This window comes from Peromyscus maniculatus, chromosome X (genome assembly GCF_049852395.1).
Source record: "Peromyscus maniculatus bairdii isolate BWxNUB_F1_BW_parent chromosome X, HU_Pman_BW_mat_3.1, whole genome shotgun sequence".
Lineage (NCBI taxonomy): Eukaryota > Metazoa > Chordata > Mammalia > Rodentia > Cricetidae > Peromyscus > Peromyscus maniculatus.
Window position 1 is genome coordinate 77,436,911 of NC_134875.1, and position 24,444 is coordinate 77,461,354.

At 36.7% G+C, this 24,444-nt stretch overlaps 1 protein-coding gene across 1 annotated transcript in view; it reads left to right on the top strand.

The window, feature by feature from the left end:
• The window catches only part of Brwd3 (bromodomain and WD repeat domain containing 3), a 109,653-nt gene that overhangs the window by 4,252 nt on the left and 80,957 nt on the right, over nucleotides 1-24,444 (top strand). Inside the window, exons 5-6 of the mRNA XM_006992318.4 lie at nucleotides 4,701-4,851; nucleotides 5,254-5,352. Of these exons, the coding sequence (XP_006992380.1) occupies nucleotides 4,701-4,851; nucleotides 5,254-5,352 (250 nt within the window). The remainder of the gene's footprint in view (nucleotides 1-4,700; nucleotides 4,852-5,253; nucleotides 5,353-24,444) is intronic.

Genomic DNA, 24,444 nt, shown 5'->3' on the forward strand with positions numbered 1-24,444 from the left:
AACAACTACTTTAAAACAATTTATTAGCATTCCAGACATACCTATATTCTTTCCTTACCTTGCTCAGCTTTTGTCTAATTGCTAACACTAACTTAAATTGGCTACTAGAATAGCAGACTAATTTTTCAGTGCTGGTAGCATAGTTATTGAATGTGTAAGCATGGACGCAATTTAAACGTGTGACTTAAAATCTGCTCTGTGACACACAGTCTCAGTTACGAAGAATAGAATGGAGCATGCAAAACCCAAAACATGTGCTCCTCAAATCCAGTGCAGTGCAGTGTCGTAATACTAACTGATATTATGGTAGAGCAGTCAGTCTCTGGAAGCTGGTGTTGCTATTGACTTACTACAGCCAGGTACACATTGTTGCTCACCTAAACAGGTTTTTTAGCACGTACCTAGACTTGGCTGTAGGAAACTCACAGTAGTGATTAAAATTTTTCTGGTGATTTATTTGATAATTCTGGAAAAACTGGTATCTCAGTACAAGTGCAGTGGTATTGTAAGTGAAGAGAGTAGATGATAGGGAGGTAAGAATTTATATTTCATGAATTCTGCTTACAGAATTTTGTCTTGAAGTCATCCCTGTGTCTCTTCCTGTGTGTGTGTGAGAGAGAGAGAAGCTGGGGGGGGGGCGTGATGTGTGTGAATATGTGTGTGAGTATATGAATTTATGTGTGTTTTCTGTACATGTGGAGGTCAGAGGTTGATGGGATATCTTCCTCAGTTGCTCTCTGTGTGTGTGTGTGTGTGTGTGTGTGTGTGTGTGTTTTACTTTTTAGTAAGCACTAGAGTAAAATTAGTTTTTTCTTTTATTTTTAGTTTCATATAAATACATGTTTCCCCCTTTTCTCCCCATAAACCCTCCCATATAACCCTTATTAATCTCTTTCAAATTCATGATCTCATTCATTTTTCATTAATTATTGTTACACAAATATATGTATCTGTATATACATATCTATTTCTAAATATAACCTGCTCAGTCTGTAAGTTAATTGTATATTTTCAGGGCTGACCAGTTGGTATTGGATAACCAATTGGTTTGCTCTTTCCTGGGGAAGACTATTTTTCCCACTCTCACCATTCCTTATTATTTTTAATAGAATATTATTCATATAGTCTTTAATAATTTCATTCATATAAACCAAGTATCGGGGTTGGGGATTTAGCTCAGTGGTAGAGAGTGCAAGGCCCTGGGTTCGGTCCTCAGCTGGAGGCGGGGAGGAAGTATCTTGGTAATATTCACCCCATACACCTTATTTTTTGAGACCATGTCTTTTACTGAATCTCCAATTTTAATTCAGCTACACTAGCTGGTCAGAAAACCCCACAGATTCTCCTGTGTCCATCTCCTCAAGACTAGGATTACAAGCCCATGTTGCCATGCACGTGGGTGCTGATTCCAACTAAGGTCCTCATGGTTGTGTGGCAAGCACATTACCCACTGAGCCCTCTTTCCAGCCTGCCTGAAATCATATTTGTCATGTTTTTCACATGACTGGTAGTATCATTGGTGTGCTTTTTTCCCTGATGTTTACTGATTGCTTAGGAAGCTTTTTGGTAACAAATAGCAATTTAAAGGCAATATATTGTTTTATGTACGTTTGCAAATACTGTATTTGTACACACACACACACACACACACACACACACACACACACACACACAGATTATTTAAGCTGTTAGCGGATACTGAGTTTATTCCCTTTATTTTCTCTGCTGAGCAACTTCTAGACCATAGAGGTAGCCTCTGGACTTTGCTTTTTCTTTTTTTTCTCTTGATTTTTATCTTCACTCCGGTTAATAGTCCTTTTAGCACTCTTCCTCCCCTCCCCCCTCCTTTGTTTGTTGTTTTTAGACAGTTTACATTGTGGCTCTGGCTGTCCTGGAACTTGCTGTGAAGACCAGACTCGCCTGGAATGTACCGAGTGCCTGCTTCTGCTTCCGCCTCTGGAGTGCTGGGGTTAAAGAATTGTGCCCCAGGCCCAGCACCCAGGCCCAGCACTCTTATCACTTCTTGAAGGGCTGAAACCTTGAGAATTCTTGACCCAAGGGGGCTTGAGGCTTCTTTTTCCTGGGGAAAATCTTTAAAGAGTAGAAAGGAAAGGAAATGCTATTAATACTGATTAAAATTCACAAAGGAGACTTGTAGGCTGTCTTAAGACCTTGTAACCTGTGCTGCTAAAGAGTGCTCTGGAGTCCCTTTAATCCCAGAGTTTAGGAGGCAGAGGCAGGGGAATTCTGTCTACAAAGCAAATTCCACGACAGAGAAACACTTTCTGGAAAAAATACTAAAAAGAGAGAAAGGAAAAGAAGTATTCTGATTAGAGAAGAACCTGTTATTATTTCTATTTTTGCACAACTATCCCCGATTCATATTCAGTAACATTTTTTACATAATTATCATAAAATCAGACATTTTTATTTCTATAAAGTTGCCACAACATTTAAGATGTGAGTTTATGATTCAAACCTGACTTTTAAGTAAACCTAAAATATTGATTAGAGAACACTTAAGAGACACAGCTCTTACCTCTAGGGAAAAAAAAATACTTTATTTTTGCTGGGTTCTTTTTTGTTTGTTTTGGGCTTTTCCAGACAGGATTTTTCTGTGAAGCCCTAGCCCATCCTGAAACTTTCTCTGTAGACCAGACTGGCCTGGAACTCAGAGATGTGCGTGCCCCTGCTTCCTGAGTGCTGGGATTAAAGGTGTGTGCATCGCTGCCTGGCTATTTTTGCTTCTTTAGGTCTCCGTATTCGCCCCTGGTACTTGGAGTTTTGATTTATTTCTATTTGCTAATTTGTTTTCTCCACAGGGACTGTCATTTCTTTTTGGGCAGTGGAATCTTTTTGGGGGGTTGTGGGAGGGCGTCATCACTTGTCTCTAGGTATACTCTACATCTAGGGTAGTTATGTAAGATTTTTTTTTTGTTGTTTTCTGAGACGAGGTTTTTCTTTGTAGCCCTGGCTGTCCTGGAACTCACTTTGTAAACCAGGCTGGCCTCAAACTCACAGAGACCTGCCTGCCTGCCTCTGCCTTCAGTGCTGGGATTAAAGGTGGTGTGGGCCACCACTGCCTAATTTATTTAAGGTTTTACAACAAGTTTGTCAAGGGTCAAAAAATATTTACCAAGAAAGACATCAACTTACTACTCCATGCAGAGTCTCGCATATAACATTTACTTTCTATAAGGAACTCAGTTTGTTTGAGAGTGTTGGAAAATTTGCATAGTTTGTATGTATGTAAATAGACAGTGCCATGAGGCTTTTTTTCCTTTCACATACTGTATATATTTACATGAGACATACTTACTAAATAAGCCAATGTGAACGGTAACTATCATGCGCTGGGACATTAGGATATTGGTTTCTATAGATAATATTTTTAGATGGAATCATCAGGTGCTTTGATTTTAATATTACTTGCATATTTTAATGAAGTATAGTTCTTTATAAGTATTTGCTTGTTAAAGCAAGATGAAGATATGAAAAATAACACAAAGTGTTTCCTTGACCTTTGTCCCAAACCTAAAGGTAAACTTTCTAAATACAAACCTGAAACAGCATGGTTGCTATTATTTCTGAGCATCATGATCATTGCCTAAGTTCTACCTATTTGAGTAGATTCCAATTAATTTGGGCAGAAGCTTACAAAACAATTGACCCAAAATGCTGGGTGTGGTGATATACACTTGTTAGCACTTTTCTTTTGAGAGTCTTGCTGTGTAGCTCAGCCTGGCCTGTAACTCAGTATAGAGTGCATGTTGCCTTTAAATCTTTTGGAATCTTCTTGCTTCAGCCTCCAAGTGCTGGAATTTTAGGCATGTGCCACTTTGCTAGACACTAGTATTTCAGATTCTTTTCTTCTTTTTTCCTTTGAGACAAGATCTCACTATGTATCTGTAGGGGGCCTGGAACTGCCAGGTTGTCCTTAAACTCACAGAACAGAGATCTGCCTGCCTCTACCTCAGATTCTTTTCCTTTTTCTTTCTTTTTTTTTTTAATTTTTAATTTTTTGTTTTTTTGAGATAGGATTTCTCTGTATAACAGTCCTAGCAGTCCTGAATTCATTTTATAGACCAGGCTAGCCTTGAACTCACAAAGATTTACCTGCCTCTGCCTCCCAAGTGCTGGGATTAAAGGCATGCACCACCAACACCCGGCTTACACATCACTTTTTATGTTTTTTTTTTTATTTTTCACATGGTTGCGTTTTCTATTTTATACCGCATTTTATATAAAATTAAGTTATAGTGATTTAATAAAGATCTGTAGAATATACTCATTGCTATGTAAATACTGTGGCAACATTTAAAGATGCTATGTTTATTTTGTGTCAGTTTCTTTTATAAGAATTTGTTTTGATTATTTGTGTGTGTGTGTGTGTGTGTGTGTGTGTGTGTGTGTGTGTGTGTGTGTGAGGAGGGCAAAGGTTTTCTGGTATTACAGGCAGTTGTGAGCTACTTGATGTGGGAACTAAACTTGGACATCTGCAAGGTAGTAAGGATGTGCTCTTAGCTGCTGAACCATCTCTCCCGCCCCATTGTGTCTGTTTCGTAAAATTGGTTCACATATTAAATACTTGATTTGAATTTTCTTAATTTCATACTTTACAATACTTTGCTCTATGATGGAATGAGTTGTTACCTTGGAACTAAGTGGGTTTTTTTCTGTGTTCTATTTATGATTTTTAGGTGGCAGCCAATGCACACATTCCTCCAGACTACCTCCTTAAAATTTGTGAGAGGATTGGTCCCTTATTAGATAAGGAGATCCCTCAGAGTGTCCCTGGGGTACAGACATTACTAGGTGTTGGTCGGCAGTCTCTGTTACGGGATGCCAAAGGTAAGAATTTTTTTAGATATTTAACACTGTTACAGAGGAAGAGTAGGAGATCAATGTAGTTTCAGATGAATATTCACATGCCTTTAAAAATACTTTCTTTTAGTTTTTTATGAACTTGCTGGATTTTATTAATTTTCTAAATGTACAAGTGAATCCCCCCCCCCTTTTTTTGTGAGACAGGGTTTCTCTGTGTAACAACCCTGGTTGTCCTAGAACTTACTTTGTAGACCAGGCTCACAGAGATCCACCTATCTCTGCTACCAACTGGGTATAAGTAAATTTCTAAAGGTATAAAATCAAGTCCTTTTGTCTCAAGTACTTGGGGAAAAAAGTTTGTTTTTTTTTTTCTTTTTTTGAATGTTTATTTTTTCCTTAACTAACTTTTGGTCTTTTTTTATATAGACTGTAAGAGTACACTATGGAATGGGTCTGCTTTTGCAGCTTTACACAGAGGCAGACCTCCAGAACTACCTGTAAATTATGTGAAACCTCCAAACGTGGGTAAGTAATATCATGCAAGTTATAAACATATTCTTGATTCTTTGTTGTTGGTGGTGTTGCTTTTGACACAGGGTTTCTCTGTAACAGCTCTGGCTGTCCTGGATCTTGACTCATTCTTGAACTCTTGGTAGCCAAATGTAGGCACCATGATTGAATGTGAAGTATGAACACACTGCTTAGATTCTTAGAGTTAATTTTTTTGAAGATTGATTTATATATGTATGTGTCTGTGTATGTGTATACTATATGCTGAAGGTGCCCGAGGAGGCCTGAAGAGAGAGTTGGATCCTGCTGAGGTGGAACTACAAGCAATTGTGAACCACCCAATATGGGTGCTGGGAACTAAAATCCAGTCCTCTGGAAGAGCAAGCACTCCTAACCACTAAGTGTTCTCTCCAGCCCTACAAAATTTTCATAATGGGACCATGTGCTTTAAAAATAACCTATTTATTCGTGTGTGTGTGTACATGTGTACGTGTAACTGCACAAGTTTAGAGGTCAGAAAACAACTTGTACATTTTGGATTTCTTCTACCTTCTGGGTCTCAGGTCAGCAGGCTTAGCTGCAGGTACCTTTTCACACAGAGCCATGTCATGGGCCTCAGGGCTATATTTTTAAAGTCATTTCCCATCTAAAGCAAATGTCACTGTGTAAAAGATGACTTATTTTTTACATTTCATTTCTTTCTTAGCAGAAACTTGCTTTGTTTTTGAGACAGGATCTCATGTAGTTCAGGATAACCTCCAATTCACTGTAGCAGAGGACAACCTTGAATTCCTGATCATTTCTGCTTCCTCTTCACAAATGTTGAGATTGTGGTGGTCCCCTGCCTCAGAAACATTTTGAACATATAGTATGGGTGGTTTTAGCCATATGGCTTTCTATTTCTAGAGCTCTTCATTGAGTTTCCACAAATTTTTACAGGGAACTGTTTAAAGATAGCTTTCAGAAGGAAACAAATGTATGTTCTGTTTATATTTCTTTGCCAAGTTTATAATGATGTTATGTATTTTATATCAGTCATCTTTCTATTTATTTTTTGTTGTTTTGTGACATGGTCTTGCTGTTTCCCATACTGGATTGGAATTCACTGTGTAACCAGGCAGTCCTCTAACTTGTCTCTTGATTCTTGGAATTATAGGCATGAAGCACTACACTTTGCTCTATTTTTTAAGCAAAATATCCCCATTTTTAATTTTAGTTTACAGAAACTCACACATCCCTAGTTATTCTTGGGACATCTCTGGCCAAATCATTTTGAAGAATTAATAGTTACTGGTCTACCAAGGTGGCAGAACTCAGTCTAAAACAATTTTGATTAGAATTAGGATTTACAAACTGCTTGTAGAACTAAGGTGCTGGAATGCCATTCTGCTTCCAGAATAAATCAATAAATAAAATAAAAATTACATATTTTTCTATAGTTTCTAGTGTTTACACACTGTGCCTTCAATTTTGAAAAGATACATTTCTGTTCAAAAGACAAGAACATTTTTTTGTTGTTGGCTTTTTAAAACAATCTTTAGACAAGGTCTCACTATGTATCCCTGACTGGCAACAGAGATCTGCCTGTCTCTGCCTTCCAAGTGCTTGGATTAAAGGTGTGCACCATCTTGCCCAGCTTCTTGTTGGCTTGTTGGCTTTTTGAGACAGGGTCTCATACCCAGGGCAGCCTCATGGTAATCCTTTTGTTTACACCTCTCAATGCTGGGATTAGAGACATATGCCTCGTTTATTAACAATCTTTCAAAAGGAATACTATTATATACAGTAAGTTAATAGAACTTACTAACCCCTAGAGGTTAAATGAATTGAGGTAGAGATTCTTTTAAAATCATTATTTTAAAAGAAAGCCAGGCAGTGGTGGCACACGCCTTTAATCCCAGCACTCGGGAGGCAGAGCCAGACGGATCTCTGTGAGTTCGAGGCTAGTCTGGGCTACCAAGTGAGCTCCAGGAATAGGCGCAAAGCTTCCCCGAGAAACCCTGTCTTGAAAAAAACAAACAAACAAAAAAGATAATTAGACAAAATCATGGATTAAACATAGATGTTCATAAGAGAAATTGGTGACTTAGGAGTGCATTGCTAACAGTATTCTTTCGTAGTTTGGATGGTACTTGGCAGAATAGACAACTGGGGTAAGCCTTAATGGGATTTGTGTTGCTGATAATATTTTTTCACTATATCAGGGATAGTTTATATACTAGTATTTTTATTTATAGTATATTGAATTGAGGAAGGTTTTTTTTTTCCTCATGTACTTATTTGTATTCAAAGATATATGTAAAATCAGAGATTCGGCTACCTCTACCTTCAGAGTGCTAGGATTAATGGTGGTGTGTGACACCCTGTCAGGCTTTAAATTCTGTTTTTTTTTTTTTCTTTTTGGTTTTTTGAGACAGGGTTTTTCTCTGTATATTCCTGGCTGTCCTGGAACTCGCTCTGTGGACCAGGCTGTCCTTGAACTCACAGAGATCTGCCTGCCTTTGCTTCCCAAGTGCTGGGATTAAAGGCATGTGTCACCACCGCCAGGCCTTGCTTTAAATTCTTAAATTAAAAATTTAGTCATCAGTGGTGGCACACATGCCTTTGATCCCAGCCAGCACTCAGGAGGGAGAGGAGGCGAATCTCTGAATTAGTGGCCAGCCTGGTCTGCAGAGTGAGTTCCAGGACAGCAAGGGCTACACAGAGAGAAATGCTGTCTGGAAAAAATTTTAAAAAAATTAGTTTAAGTTAGCATTACTAAGTAATAAATTTCGTTTTGTCATTTTCATACATACATGGCGTCATTATACTTTGTTCTAATTCTTTCTCTCTTCCACCATTCTTCCCTCCTTTCTCCATCCCCTACTCTTGCTGGTATCCTCCTAAAAAAAGTCATGTTTCTTTTCTTGTTTGTTTATTTATTTATTTTGAGACAGCTTCTCACTGTATAGCTCTAATGTGTGCCGTGAAACTCCCTATGTAGACTTGGCTGGTCTCAACTCACAGAGATCCCACCCGCCGCCTCTGCTTCTCAGGTGCTGGGATTAAGGTCAGGCTCCACCACTGCTAGGTCTTTATTTATTTACTTTTTTTGAGACAAGATCTTATTGTCTAGCCCCAGTGAGCCCTCAGCTACTGGCGTGTGTCACAGTTGGCTCTTACCTTGTTTTCTTTCTTTTTGTGGTATTGGGGTGGAACTTAGTGCTCCTTGCACTCTAGGTAAGTGTTCTAGCACCGAGCCAGACTCCACACTCCTTGTCTTTTGCTTTGTTCCTGTTGTTGCTTCAGTTTTTGAGAAGTACTCTCACTCTTTGGTTCAGCTTAGCCTTAAACCGTTGTGATCAGTCTGAGTGGTGAGTTTACAAATGTGATCCACACACTGCATCTTCTGTTATTTGAACTAAGCATAGTCTTACAACCTCCTGCTAGGTAGTTTGTAGTCTTTGAAAAATTGCTTAGTAATGAAAGATTTGCTAGTATTCTTTTTAAAATCTTAAAACCTGCCTTGTATTTGGAGAGGAGCTTAGATATAATTCACTCAGTTTTCACATAGAACACACTAGTCAAGTTTAAGAGATTTAAATTTAAAAGATTTTAGCTAATTAGCTAAGATTAAGCTTAAAAGATTGAGAATTCAGACCATGATAAGAACTTTATTTGACTAAGAAAGCAAAGAATATGAATGCCAGATCTTTTAAAATTGTGATGTCAAAGCTAGGTGTGGTAACACATTCCTGTAATCTAAACACTGTGATCTCCAGGATTCAGGAAGTTCCAGGAGGAGAATCAGACAGAGTCTGGGTCAGCTTTGGTTTCTTAGCAAGTTTGAGGCCTGCCTGGGCACTGTGAGAGAATAAAATTACACAAAGATTTTCTGCACTCAGGAGGCAGAGACAAGTAGATCTGTATGAGTTCAATGCCAGCCTGGTCGACATAGCAAGTTCCAAGTCTACAGAGACAAACCATATAACAAAACATTGTTAATTTCAGGAAGTTTTCTCATTTCGGGGAGCATTTCTCTGTACCTACTTCATTCATTCATTCCATTTTTGGTTTCTTAAGACAGGCTGGCCCTCAAATTGGATTTGTAGCCAAGGCTGACCTTTGAATCATGATCTTCCTTCGATCTTTCTTACTTCACCTCCCAATGTATTGAGATTCCAGGCTTGTATCACCATACCCAGCTCACCATAGCTAGTTTGAAATTAGTGTTTTACAGATAATCAGTCTAACAAAGAACTATTAACATGATGGTGAGTCTTAAAAGCTGTATTAAAAAAAATCTAACAACTAGAGAAAATTTGAATATTAGTGAATATGGAAAGCAGTTGTGTCTAAACAATACAAAGAAAATTTGTAAACTGTAGGTCTACTCTGAGCCTTTTGTTTTTGTTTTTGTTTTTTCGAGAGAGGGCTTTTCTGTGTAGTTTTGATGCCTGTCCTGGATCTCTCTCTGTAGACCAGACTGGGCTTGAACTCACAGAGATCCGCCTGGCTCTGCTAGGATTAAAGGTGTGCCTGGCCCTCTGAGCCTTTCATATGTAAAGTATTTTGTGCTTTACCTAATGATGGGTACTTCTTATGTAATTAGACCTTGCAGAAAAGACTAAAGAAAGGAATTAGGGAGGATATTAGCCTTTATTCCCAGCACTCTTCAAGCAGGCCAGTCTCTTAAATTCAAGGCCAGATTGGTCTACTCAGGGAGTTCCAGATTAGCCAGGGCTATATAGTAAGACTATCTCAAAAAAAAGAAGGAAGTAAAGATTCTAAACATTTCTAGGGAATATATCTGGCAAACTAGCTTCCCTGTTTGCAGCATAGAAACCCTAACAAAATCCAAGGAAGTCATATAATTGGTTGAAGATAGTTTGCTTTTCTTCTTATATTGTTTTTATTGCTGTAGTCAGATGCTCATACTTCAAATACACTTACTGAGATGCAAAAGTAGATAATTAGCTATATTACTTTTTTTAAAGACAGGGTCTCAGTATGTAGCCCTGGCTATCCTTGGGACTCACTATGTGGGCAAGGATGGCCTAGAACTCACACAGATCCATTTGCCCTCTGCCTCCCAAGTGCTGGGATTAAAGGTGTACGCCACCACTGCCCAGCTATATGACTTTTTAGAATCTGTAAATCTATCAATCAATCATCTTTTTTATTTTTGATGCTAGGGATGAAGTTAGGACCTTATACATATTAGGTAAACTCTCTACCACTGAGCTCTGTCTGAAGCTATCTTTTTAATATTTTGATTTTGAAACAGTGTTTGCTCCAGGCTAGGCTGGCCTTCAGTTTGCTGCCTCTTCCTGCCTCAGTGTTCCATGTGGCTGGGATGACAGGCCTTAGATACAAGGCCTGGCTGGTTTTAAAGTAAAGCATGTTAAGGTGTAGTGCTATAGAATAAAATTCTCCCTTTTAAACTGTCCAGTTTACTGGACTTTGACATGTAAGCATTAGTGTAACTTGCAGAGTAATAAAGGATGTAATGTTTCTATCATTTTCTGAATTTCTGTCTCACAACCCCTGAGAGTGACTTATCTTTTCTTCTGTGGTTATATATTTGATTTATTTAGAGTATCATGTAAGTCTGGCTGGCCTGGAACACACTATGAGATCAGGTTCATCATCTCATCTTGTTTTTATTCCCCTATCATGTTCTTGACCTTGAATTCACAAAGATCAACCTGCTTTTGTCTTTCAAGTGTTAGAGCTAAAGGTATGAACCACCACACTTAGCCCACAGATATATTTTTCAGGCAAGATCTTACCGTGTAGCTCAGGCTCACCTAGAAATTGCTATAGAGACCAGGCTGGCTTTGAAGTGTAGTGATTCTCCTGAGTAGCTCCTGAATGCTGAGGTCTAGCAGATTTCTTTTAGATGATCATTTTATGAGACTTAAGTCATATCATATCAGTAGCATTCCTTTTTATTACCCAGTAGTATTGCATTGTATTGATACATTGCATTCTGTTTGTTTAGATCCATCCGTTATTGGATATTTAGATTATTTTCATATTTTGGGTATTATGAATAAAGCTACTTTAGATTTTTTTGTATAGGTATATTCATGCATATAGTTTGATTTTTGGGAAGCAAATACATAGTAGAATTGGTAGATCGAATGCTACATACAAACTTGTTTTATAAGAAACCGTGGGACAGTTTTAAAAGTGGTAGTGCCATCTTTATTTTCACCAGTGATGTAGAGATTTTCACTTGCTTCATCCTCATCGGTTTCTTGTATGATTATTTGGCATCTTTTTACGTGCATATTTGCCAATTTCTGTATAAAAGTATCTGTCCTGTGTTCATTTTAAAAACGGTTTGCCATTTTCTTAACGAGTTCTTAATATATTTTGGTTACAATTCTTTCCTATTTTGGATCAGTCTGTGCCCATCTTTGAATTTTTTTTGTTTGTTTAAAAATTCCATTTATTTCACTCTAATGGTAGCAAATACATACAGCACAACGTAAAATCCTCACAGTACAGATCAGGTCTCAGTATTTCACCCTGAGTTTGTTCTTAACTCTGCCGTTGCTGGCAGTGTGAACTCAGTCACGCTCCTGGGCTCTTTACATGGCTTTTCATCTGATAATGCCTGAAACCATTGTGAGGACTTATCTTTGCATTTTTTAAAGCCTTTAAAAGGACAGAAGCTTTTGATGAAGCTCTGCTTATCAGGTTTTTTTAAAAGTATATGGTTTTTTGTGCCATATCTAAGAAATTGTTGCCTAACACAAGATCAAAAGATTTTCAAAACTGTTTCAACATTTCTCATCCTTAGCCCTCATATAAAATTTATAATCCATTTTTCAATTACTACAAACAAGCTTTGGGGCTTTTCCTTCAAATATCATTGAATACATGGCTCAATTTTGGGAAGATTTTAGTTATTTATTGCTAGGTAATAGAAACTACATTTTCAGTTATTTTTATATAGACCTTGTGATACTCATTTACTAAATTTGGTAACTTAAGATACCTTGAGATTATTTATGTGGATGATGTAAACACACAAAGATAGTATAAATTTTTCATCCTTTTTCCCTTGAATTTCTTTTTTTTTTAAACACATTTATTTATTATGTATACATTGTTCTGCCTGCATGTCAGAAGAAGGCACCAAATCTCATTACAGATGGTTGTGAGCCACCATGTGGTTGCTGGGAATTGAACTCAGGACCTCTGGAAAAGAAGTCAGTGCTCTTAACCTCTGAGCCATCTCTCCAGCCCTTGAATTTCTTTCTTGCACTATGAAGTAGTTCGTTGAAATAGTAAGAATGGAATCCTTTGCCTTGTTCCTTATTTTAAGATTAAAACTAGGCAATTCTTATCACTAAGTATCATCATAGATGCTTTAATTGAATCACTTTGAAGATGTTACCTTCTATTCCTACTTTAAAGAGATTTTTTAAAAATCAAAAATGGATATATCCCTCTTAATTTTATGATTGGAATTTCATCAATAATTTATGTATACACTTTAAGCAAGTACTTTATCACTAAGCTATATTCTTATCAGTGTACATTTTTTTTTGATTCAGGGTTTTATGTAGTCCATACTAGGCATTTACTCACTGTATAGCAGATGCCATCTGTTCCTGACATGATTCTCCTGTCTCCATCCTATGGGCTGGGACTACAGCTATATCCCACTATGATTTGCTTTATGTGGTGCTTCAGACTGAATCTAGGACTCTGTGCTTGCTAATTCTTCTTTTTTTAATTCTTTGAGAATTTCAAAGAGTTTACTTTTCTCATAATCTTTTCAAAAAGGAAAGTTTTACAGCAGTGTTTTGCTAAATACAATTCTGACCATTGAGACATCTCTCTAGCCCCCGAGTTCAGAATTGAATTGATTTGGCAAAACATTACTGTAAAAATATACTTTATGAAGTTACCAAAGAAATAAAAAAGGATTGGTATGATATGATTTTTAGAGATCAAACCATGAAAAGTTAAGCATTTTTTCTGCATAAAAAAATACAAAACTTCCAAATGTAGTAGGGCAACTTTGAACGCTGAGACCTCTTGTCTCTACCTCCCAAGTGGTGAGGTTATAGGCATACCAGAATGTTTGCAGACTGGAGATGGCTCAATGGTTAAGAGTACTTATTTTTATTGTTCTTCTAAAAGACGGGGGAGGGGTATTCAATTCATAGCACCCACATGACAACTTCAGTTCCAGGGTATCTGACATCATCTTCTGGCCTCTGGACACCAGGCCATGCATATGATGCACAGGTGTACATGCAGAAAAACACCCATACCATAAATAAATTAAAAAAATAAAATTTCTGACCTCACCTGTACTCTACCACGAAACATTCTTTAGTCTAATGTTCCTATGCTTTGTGCAGTTATTCTGTAATGATGCTTAGCAATGTAATGGAATGAGGTGAGGGAGCAGGATGAAGGAATTTGGGAGTTAATTCCCAGATACCATTTTCCATACTAACTAATATACCACTTTAAATATATGTGTGGTTCCCTTGATCAAGGGTGAATTTCTAAATTTCTCTAGAGAAAGAACAAAATATGAGTATAGGGGCTGAAGAGATGGTTCAGTGGTTAAGAGTACCTGCTGGACTTGCAGAAGACCTGAGTTTGGTTCCCATTACTCCATTGCAGCTCACAAAGCATTATAACTCCAGTTTCCAGGGATCCAACATCCTTCTCTGATCTCCACAGGTACCAGGTACACATGTGTTACACAAACATACATACAGAGAAACTCTCATGCAAATGAAAAGAAATCTTAAAAATGAGATGGCTATAAGAGTTACATTTTTTTTTTTTTTTTTGAGACAGGGTTTCTCTGTGTAGCTTTGCGCCTTTCCTGGAGCTCACTTGGTAGCCCAGGCTGGCCTCGAACTCATAGAGATCCGCCTGCCTCTGCCTCCCAAGTGCTGGGATTAAAGGGGTGCGCCACCACGCCCGGCAAGAGTTACATTTTTATTTACACTCCAATCATGCTATTTCATTAGCTGGATGCTTGTCTAATCCAGTTGGGCATTTCATTGTGCCAAGATTAAATCAGGAAGAAATTTGAACCAACCTCAAACACTATAAATACTGAATATAACTTAAATAAATACTGGGGCATATGGAATATTTGTGATGTTGCTTGGGGCCTTACCCTGTTACCACTATATGTTATTATTTATTCATCCATTTTAAAGATTAATGTTTGTTATGGGAACTGGTAGTGAAGACTAAAATTTTATGCTGAGCTAGTTTGTCATGAGGGAAGTAATATTAAATGTTCAATGTGACTTTCAAAAACTAGTAATTATTATCCATCATGGCAAAAAGTTTAGAAATTCTCCTATTTTCATATCAAAACAATTGTCATACAGTTTCTCTTAGAAGGGCAAGGGTATGACTTAACTCATTTAGTTACATATTGACACTATTTCCCAAGAAGAAATATGTATGCTTTTGTATGTGTAGGCTGAGTCAAAGGTGTGATGCATTAAAATGCTATTTTTAAACTTTTTTTCACTTTTATCTCCAGTCCACTTAACTTAAAGCTAGATGCTATAATTTACATAGCATGCCTTTAATTTACATTGTGTACACTTTAGGAGGCTTGCATTAATTCTAAAGCTAAATTATTATTTACAAGTTGACATAGGCTTCCATTTAGCATTGATTGTCTCTTGACTTACTGGCCACTGCATGTGTCATAGTTAATGCCAGAGTTTGCTTGGAGGTGGAAAATCTGCCCCTTTTTAATATATAGATAGAAATTTGAAGAAAATACTCTCAGCTAAACTGTTCTCTTGAGTAGATGACTGAGGTTCTGTCAGAAGTATTTATCATTCTTCCTCCTTAATTTTCTGTAGTTCCTATCTCTTGGATCATTTTTTGCCAGACTTTGTCCTGTGTTGGTTGCCTCTCCCCATTTACTCTTCCTCCTAGTTGTACGTAGATAATTGTGCACGTAGTAAGTTGCTTCTAAAGTTCTTGCTTTTATGTGTCTGGAGAGGAGGAAGAGCTGTTTGTCACACCTGCAAGTAATTAGAACTGAACTATAAACTCAGTCCTTTGTATGTGCCACATTGAGTGCTTACTAAATAGTAAATGGATGGAAGTGCTATAATTACTGCCACATGGAAACGGAAACACCGTGGTAACTGCATTGTTTATACAGCTGAGTTTCTAGCCCTTCCCATACATTTCTGGAATCAGTATTGCAGTAATATTAGGACTAGTAATTTTAGGACCTTTTGATTTTTATATTTTGACATTATAATATTATTACACCATTTCCCCTTCTCTTTCTTCCCTCAACCCTTAAGTCTATTCTGAACTTTTCTTTTTCATACAATACAAAAATATTTTAGCCTTTTTTCTGCACTATACATTTGATCAAGTGCTTTACAGAAATATAACTTTATAGTTTATCAAAGGAAGTTTTGAAACAAGTGTTAAATTTGTTAAATCCAAATGTCTGGGTTAATAACCAAATCAGGTTTAAAGGCTTAGAGGACGATTAAAAGGATAAGAAGAAAAATACAATTGTAACGTGGTTGAGGTGGAGCACTCGGGAGGCAGAGACAGGAGGATTTCTGAGTTCAAGGGCAGCCTGGTCTATTTGGAGAGTTCTAGGACAGCCAGGGCTACATAGAGACCCTGTCTCAAAACAAAACAAAATTACGATGTTTGTTGTTGCACTTATTTTACATTTAAGTAACTGCAGAGTCTGACAGAAAGGCTGAGCAGAACTGGAAAAGGTGACTAGTTTTGTTTGTTTGTTTGTTTGTTTTGTTTTGTTGTAACTCAGTATCACCTAAGCAACAATCAAATGTATGGCCATTACCTAGTAAGCCTATTGTACTAACTAGTGTTACCTAATTTGTGCTGCAGATGAGAACTGTGGGATGGAATTGGCATCCTCTTTGAAACTATAGACTTTTAGTATGAATGATTCAAGTTTTACAGACATAATTTGATCCATAGTAACATTGAATTGATGAAAGAAATTATTCTGTAGTTTAATGTATTTACTAGACTTTCCATCTTTTATTCGAATTTATTTTTACCCCTTTTCTAGTACCTTTCAAATTTAGTGGATATTAATTTGTCTTGTTGTTAAAGCATTTCTCAAAAAAAAAGTTTTACTCAGGCTTCCTACGATCCTTTGCAGATGTAGAGCTGATGCTGAATTTACATATTTTCTTTGTTTGGTTTGATTGTTTTTTACAGTGCTTCAGATGGAACTTGGGGCTTTATGCATGTAACATACTTGTTGTACCACTGAACACCAGCACCAGCTTAGCATTTCCAGAATGTTTTTTTTATGTTGTTTTCCTTTTGCTTTTAAACTTTTTGAGAGAGAGTCACTTTGTAGCCCAGGGTAGCCTAGAGGTTGTGATGATTGCTGTGTGTGTGTACACCCACCTATACCCACACAGATACACGTCATGGGGCACATCTGGGTCCCTGGCATTGGATTCAGTGACTGAGTCTCGCTTGGTGGCAAGTGCCTTTACTTGCTGCAATGCCTCACCAGCCTTTTCAGGGGATTTTATGGGGCAGTTTCTTAGTCTGTTACTGTCCTTGGTATTTTTAGCCACTGTTTGCTTAAGGTCTCAAATATGTACTCTTTTCTAATTAAAATAAAAATAAAATGAACTTTATTATTAGCCAAGTGACATTTTTATAAAAGAGAAGACAAAAAATTGGTTTGTCTTTCAGTGTCATTTAAGAAAATTAGAAGCTGCTGGGCGGCGGTGGTGCATGCCTTTAATCCCAGCACTCAAGGAGGCAGAGGCAGGAGATCTCAGTGAGTTCGAGGCCAGCCTGGGCTACAGAGCAACACCCAGGACAGGCAGCACTGTTACACAGAGAAACCCTGTCTCGAAAAAACCAAAAAAAAAAAAAAAAAAAAAGAAGAAAATTAGAAGCATTCTATTTTTATATAATTTTAAAATATTTAAAGATTAGAAAACTACAGAAGGATTTCATAAACAGTGTATAGAACCTATTATATTGTCAAGGGCAGATGAAATTGCTCAAGAGTTATCTGAATCATGTGAAAAAAATCAGATATTATCACCACTTTGTACACTTCTGATTTTATGTGAGTTTTGGTGCTAGTTTGATAATATGCTCTCTCCCAGCCTATATAAAATTTACCTAGCTTTGCTTAAGTCCCATATTTTTTACTGTTAATTGATCACAATATTTATCATATTATCATTTATTAAAATAATACATATCAAAATTCAGTGAGTTATACTTACAATTTTGTTTTAGGCTTAAGTTTTATTCAGGGTAGGAGCTTTGTCAATACTAAACTGCAGATTATATAGGATAATTTAATTATGTTTCCTATTTAAAGTGTACTCAGTAAAGACAACCAAGTGTTAGCCTGTAATCTGACAAAATCAGATTTAGCGTTTCACAGAGTGGGGGAGTAAGCTCATGGAACCATGGAAGGTCTCTGAGGGATGGGAACAGCTTTATTACATTTTGATTAAACTAAAGAAATCTTAGGAGGGTTTAAAGGAAGCCAGATCAGTTCTAGATTGGTGTCCGTTTCTGAGGCAAATTAGGAAAAGGGAGAATTATCCAGGTGTTGGATGTTATTGGTAGTTTAGGAGTTAGCGATTTCTCTCTTGGAGTAAATGAAAATAGCGAATGAGTCTGAGCATATCATTGGTAAGAAAGCAGTAATGGTCAAGGAATGAGTGGGAAGTTTATTAAGGATATTTTAAAACTGCTGTATAATCTTGGGTAAAGCAATGTTTCCTGTTAACTTTGCAGCTGCCTTTATCTGTAGCTGTCCTCCCGAGTTTGATTAATTTTAGGGCTTTTGTCTTAGTTTTCAGTTGTCACTGATTGACTCTTTCAGTCCTGGATAGCTTTGGAGTATTTTAAAACAGAGCCTTATAAATCTTTTAAAGAACATGATCTGCAGATTGTCATTTGTCCTTAAGGTTACTTAGGGACTTCTTGGGGTGTTCTTAATCTGTTGAGTTAAATCTTTTGAGGAGAGGGCTAGAAATATTTTGTAGTTGACAATTCAAGGTTCCGCACTTGTGGGGGAAAGTTGTGATATAAACTTCTTTTACTATAATAGTAAATGAATAAACTAGTTAGTAGCCTAGCAGCTCTGAAGTGGTCTTTGTAGAATATTCTTTGATATTCCTTGGGTCTTCTTGAGCTTTCTAGTAGAAGCCAGAATCCCTGCTGATTGTGTTAAGTGTCTCACAGATGGAAGTAAGATTGAGACATATAATATAGACTTTTTATTGTTAACATTAAGTCTTTTTAGGCTCACACTAGTTGTATATTCTGTAATGTTTAATTAAACAGGCAGCTTTGAAAAAGTGGAAAGACTATTGCAGTGAAATCAGGAAACCTGGGTCAAGTGTAGTCTTTGCCATTTATTGGCTCTGTGGTACTAGGTAACATTCCGTATTTCCTTATTTTCTCGTTTAAAAATGAAAAAAAATACTTGCTTTCAGATCTATCAGAATTACTGCATACTCAAATGAGATGTTTTGGAATTACATTTTGAACTGTAAATTGTTATGCAAGTGTAATTTATCATTATATTATATTAGTCACTTTTCCCATTGCTGTGACCAAGTACCCTGAGAAAAAATAACGTAAGGGAAGGGGGGTTTTATTTTGGCTCATGGTTTTCAGGAGACACAGTCCTTCATGGAGATGAAGGCATGGAAGCATGTGGCTGGGACTTCCCACATCCCTGTTAATCAAGAAGCAGAGAATGGATGGAGGATGGGAGGGGGATAAAACTCCAAAGCCTACCTTCAGTGACCCACTTCCTCCAGTGAGGCTCAGTGTCCTAAAGGTTTCACAGTCTCTTAATCAGCCACCAGATGGGAACCGATGAAGAACATTTCTCATTTAAATCACAACAGATTTGAATCATAGTTTCTAATAATACTGTTGGAAGTGAAAAGCAGATGAGTTCAGTCATATTTCCTACTTTTCTGTTCCATTCATGGTATCAGGGACTATGTTGAAGTCCTGGAATTGAGTTTTGTGCAGAATCAGAGAGGAGATAGAGTTTCATTTTTTTTATATGAAGCTTTCACCACCACCATTTATTAAAGATGTTATCCTTTCTCCAGTGTAAAATTTTTACCTATTCTCAAAATTAAGTGGCTGTAAATTCAGGCACCTATATGAGTATAGGATTATATCTGGATACTCAACTCTATTCTATTGATCATTATGTGTCTTGTTTTCATATCATGCTGTTTTATTGCTATAACTGTGCAGTATAACTTGAAATCTGGGGTGGTGATCTGCTGGCAGTTTTTTTTTCTTTTGTGATTTTTTTTTTTACTGTGCTGGGTGTTCGTATTTCCATATGAAATTTAAGATTATGCTTTCAATTTCAATCCAGAACTGTGTTGGAATTTTGATGGGAATTGCTTTGACTCTGTAGATTACGTTTGGTAGGATGGACATCTTCCTAATACCAGTCTATGAACATAGGAAGTCTTTTCATCTTCTGGTATCTTCTTCAGTTTCTTTTTTCAGTGACTTAAAAGTTCTTTGATTAGATTGATGATAATAAGTTATTTTTTTAGGCTATTGTGAATGGTATTATTTCCTTGTTTTTTTTTCTCAATGTGTTTGTCATTTGTATATATGAAGGTTACTGATTTTTGTGTGTTAGTTTTGTAGCTAGCTACTTTGCTGAATGTGTTTATCAGGTTTAGCAGATTTCTGGTAGAGTCTTTAGGGTCTTCTATGTATCCAGTCTATACTGCATCTGTAGAAGGACATTTGACTTCTTCCTTTTCTCTTTTTGTCTCCATCCCCTCTATCTCCTTGAAGTTAGATTTTATGAAAACAGAAATGATTTTAGACTGCCTTCAAGGTTAAATAGGGTATTGATGAGCTGATTGCAGAAGCTAAAGAAGTAGCTGGAGGTAAAGGGCATCAATATAGTAATCTGAGAGTTTAGTTTAAAACTGAAGAGATTTCCTTTAGAAATGTCAAATGGCTTCCTCTGTACTTGTACTTGTTCATGAGTATGGATGTGTAAGCATATTAAAGTTCTATACAGTTTTATCACTTGTGTGTCTACCTCTTCTATTGACAAAGAATTTTCATCTCCACAAGGGCTCTCTATGTTGTCTTTTTATAACAGGCCCACCTCTTCTACTTAATCCTAACCCCAAGCTGTGTCAATTACTAATCTTATACAGCGGTCACTTAGTATCATGGAGGATTAGTTCTAGGACCATCCTCTTGTGATGACTAAATTAATGGATGTTCAAGGTCCTTGAATGACACAGAGATGCTATGGTTATATGTTAGTGATAGAGAGCTTTACTGCTGTGTGTAAGGCCCTGGATTTAATTGCCAGTACTGCAAAAAGTAAAATAAAATAAACACATCGTTTTTGAACATAGCTTCTATACCTTGTTCCATATATTTAAAATTGCCTTTAGATTATTAATAATTCTTACAATTTTAATGGTATATAATTATTATTAGGAATGGTGACAGAAAAACCATTTCTATGTATTTGATGCAGATGCAGTTTTATTTTTGTGGCTGTTATTAAACTCAGGGCTTCTCACATGCTAGATAAATATCTTACCCCTAGGTTATACTCCCAGCCCATGGTTTCACATTTGCTTACTGTGTGTGTACACTCACATGCTGTGATGTACATGTGGAGGGTAGAGGATGACTTGTAGGAGTCAGTTCTCCTTCCACTATGTGGGATCTAGGGATTTAACTCTGGTTGAGGAAGAATCTCTTGGATTCTGTTGCTTTGTGGACTCGAGGTTAGCTGGCCTGCTGGCTTTCCAGCATTCTCCTGTCTGTGCCTTCTATCTGGCCATAGGAATGCTGGGATTACAACTGTGAGTCATTGTATATGGTGTTGCTTAGGTTCTGAGGACTGAACTGAGGTCACCAGGACTGGGTAGCAAGTGCTTATACTTGCTGAAGCCATCTCTCTAACCCTCAAAATATTTTCTTCTTTAAATGTACCTTCTCTCACTACGTAGCTCTTGGCTGGCCTGGAACTTATTCCATAGAGCAGACTGGCCTTAAACTCATAGAGACCTGTCTGCCTCTGTCTCCTGAGTGCTGGGACTAAAGGTGTGTGCCACCACTCCTGGCTTCTTTCATAGTTTTTGTATTCCACATGCATGACATTATGCAGTACTTGCATGTCTGTGCTTATTTTATTTCAGTTAGCATAATTATATGAATTCTAATTCTTGTGGTTGCTTGGATGACAGGATTTCATTCATTTTACGGCTTAATAGTATTTAATTGTGCATGTGTGCCACATTTTCTTTCTTTATCAGCTGATGGACAGTTTAGCTTCTGTTTCTTGTCATTTGTAAATAGGACAATAAATATGTGTATAGTATAGATGTTCCTTCTGTATATTGATTTTATTTTCATTGGCTGTATGTTATGTAATGAGATTGCTAAAGCATATAACAATTCTATTTTTAGTTTTTGGAGAAACTTTCTATACTGCTCTCTGTAATGGCTATACTAATTGATACCTCCACCAGTAGTATAAAGTAGTTAAGACAATGGGCAGAAGTTCGAGTACTGCTTGAAGCTAGAATAAGTTCTTCTTTCATTGTGGTGCAGGGTCTCAAACCCAGGGCCTGAGCATGCTGGGCAGGCACGCCTCCTATCTCACTGAAGGAGTGTTGGGATTAGCTGTGCATCACCACAGTGCTTCTGGCTTTTTTTTTTAATGTGGGTTGGGGTGTTGAACTCAGGTCATCAGACTTGCTAGCAAACACTAAATTTGCTGATTTCTCTCCCAGGCTCAGTAACAGCCATTCTAACTGGGATAAGGTGATTATTTGATTTGCATTTCAATGATGATTTATAATATTGTCAGTTTTGTTCTATGTATTTTAACCACGTGTTTGTCGTCTTTTCAGAAAGGTCTATTGCATATTTTTTTCACTGTGCTCATTGGTTTTCTGTTGAGCTTTTGGATGCTCATATATGTTGTCTATATCTATCCTGTGTCATATGAATAGCTTTTAAATATTTCCTTCTATTCTCTAGGTTGTTTTTTGTCTGTCAATTTTTTTTTGTGCAGAAACACTTTAAATTTGAGATAATAATTTGGTCTATTAATACCTATCTTTATTTCCTATGGCTTTAGGGTTAAAACAATCCTTGCTCATGACAATGCTCACTATTCTCTTGTATTGTTCTCTGTGCCTATATTTATGCCAATACTGTGTTGTCTTAAATGCTATAGTTTTAGAATATATTTTGAAATCACACTTATTCCTCTTATTGAAGATGTGTTTGATTATTTGGGGTTCATACAATTATGTGATTTTTTTTTCTAGTCGTAAAAGATTGTTATTATTTTATTAAGATTTTATTTATAAACAGATTGTATTACAGACATTTACCATATCTGTGATGCATACTTTTTTGAATCTTGTTAAATTTCTTCAGTGTTTTGTAATTTTCATATAAGACATTTTTCATTGGTTTACTAAAATTTACTTACAGGTATTTTTTGTAGTTATTGCAAATAGATTAGTTTCTTGATTTTTATCCCCCCTCCACCTTTTTAGAAAGTTCTATCTTAGGACTTAAAAAAGCAAAACTCTCAGAAACCTAGTGGTTATTTTGGTAGTTGCACTCCAAGATAATTTGCTATTATAATTTACTTATTTTACATGATTATTTTGCATTCTGCAACTTTGCTTAAGTCATTTGTTCTGATAGCTTTTGGTAGAGTTTTCTGGAGTTTTATTTTTTTAATGCTTTGAGATAAGTTCTCACTCAGTAGCCTAGGCTAACCTGTAATTTGCTCTGTAGCTCATGCTGGCCACAAACTATACTCCTTCCTCAGCATCTTTTGTGAGCCACTATGTCTGACTAAGACAATAAAGGGAGTTACACATTTTAGAGTGAAAGCTTTTTGCTGTTCCCTTTTTAGCATACAATGTTATCACTTTGTGTTCTAACTTTTTTTTTTTTTTTTTTTTTTTTTTTTTTTTTTTTTTTTTTTGGTTTTTCGAGACAGGGTTTCTCTGTGTAGCTTTGCGCCTTTCCTGGAGCTCACTTGGTAGCCCAGGCTGGCCTCGAACTCACAGAGATCCGCCTGGCTCTGCCTCCCGAGTGCTGGGATTAAAGGCGTGCGCCACCACCGCCCGGCCACTTTGTGTTCTAAACAGCCTTTATTAATTAAAGGGCTGTTCCTTCTATATTTACTTTGTTCAGGATTTTATCTTTGGAGGAATATTGAATTTTGTTGATTTCTGTGTCTATTGAAATAGTCATGATTTTGTGTTTCATTTTCTTGAATTGTATATGTTTTTCTTCTCCGAGGCAAATTTTAATTGATTATAGTGAATGCTCTTTTCAGTTTGCCATTAGGTTTGGTTTGCTGAATTTTGGTGAAGTTATTTACTTCTATTTTCATTCAGGCTTCTTCATCCAGGCTGCAATTTTCTTTTTAGAAAACAAGTTTTGATTTCCCCCCTGTGGTATTTGGGATCAAACCCCAGGGCCTGGTATATCCTGGCAAGTGTTCACTCTGCGACATAGTGACCCCAATTACATTCAGTTTCTTTTTGTTGAGTTCTATTCTTATCTCTTTGTTTTGTTTTGAGAAAAGTTTTGCAGGCTGGGTAAGCCCAGGAACTCTTAGTCTTCTTCCCTAATGCTTTCTTATTTTGATATTAGGTGATACTGGCATACCATAAAAACAATGGATATTAATTGTTATTTAAATCAACATATTTGCTGGTTCTGATATTTTCTTTGACTGGAGACTTAATTACTGCTTCAATTTATTATCTATTGTTGATCTGCTGAGGCTTTCTATTTCTTCACAATTCAGTATAGAATTTGTTAATTTCTTCCAGGCTATCACATTTGCTGATGCCTTTTTTCATAACTTCTAAAAACCTTTTTTAAATCTGTAGAGTCAGTTGTAATGTGTCCCATTTCATCTATAATTTCACGTAAATCTTCCCTCTTTAAGGGTAGTTAAGGGTTTGTCTACTTTTAAGTCTTTTTGAAGCAGTGTTTTGTTTCATTTAATTTTTTTGTGTGTATGTATATATGTACGTATGTGTGTTGTTTTTCTTG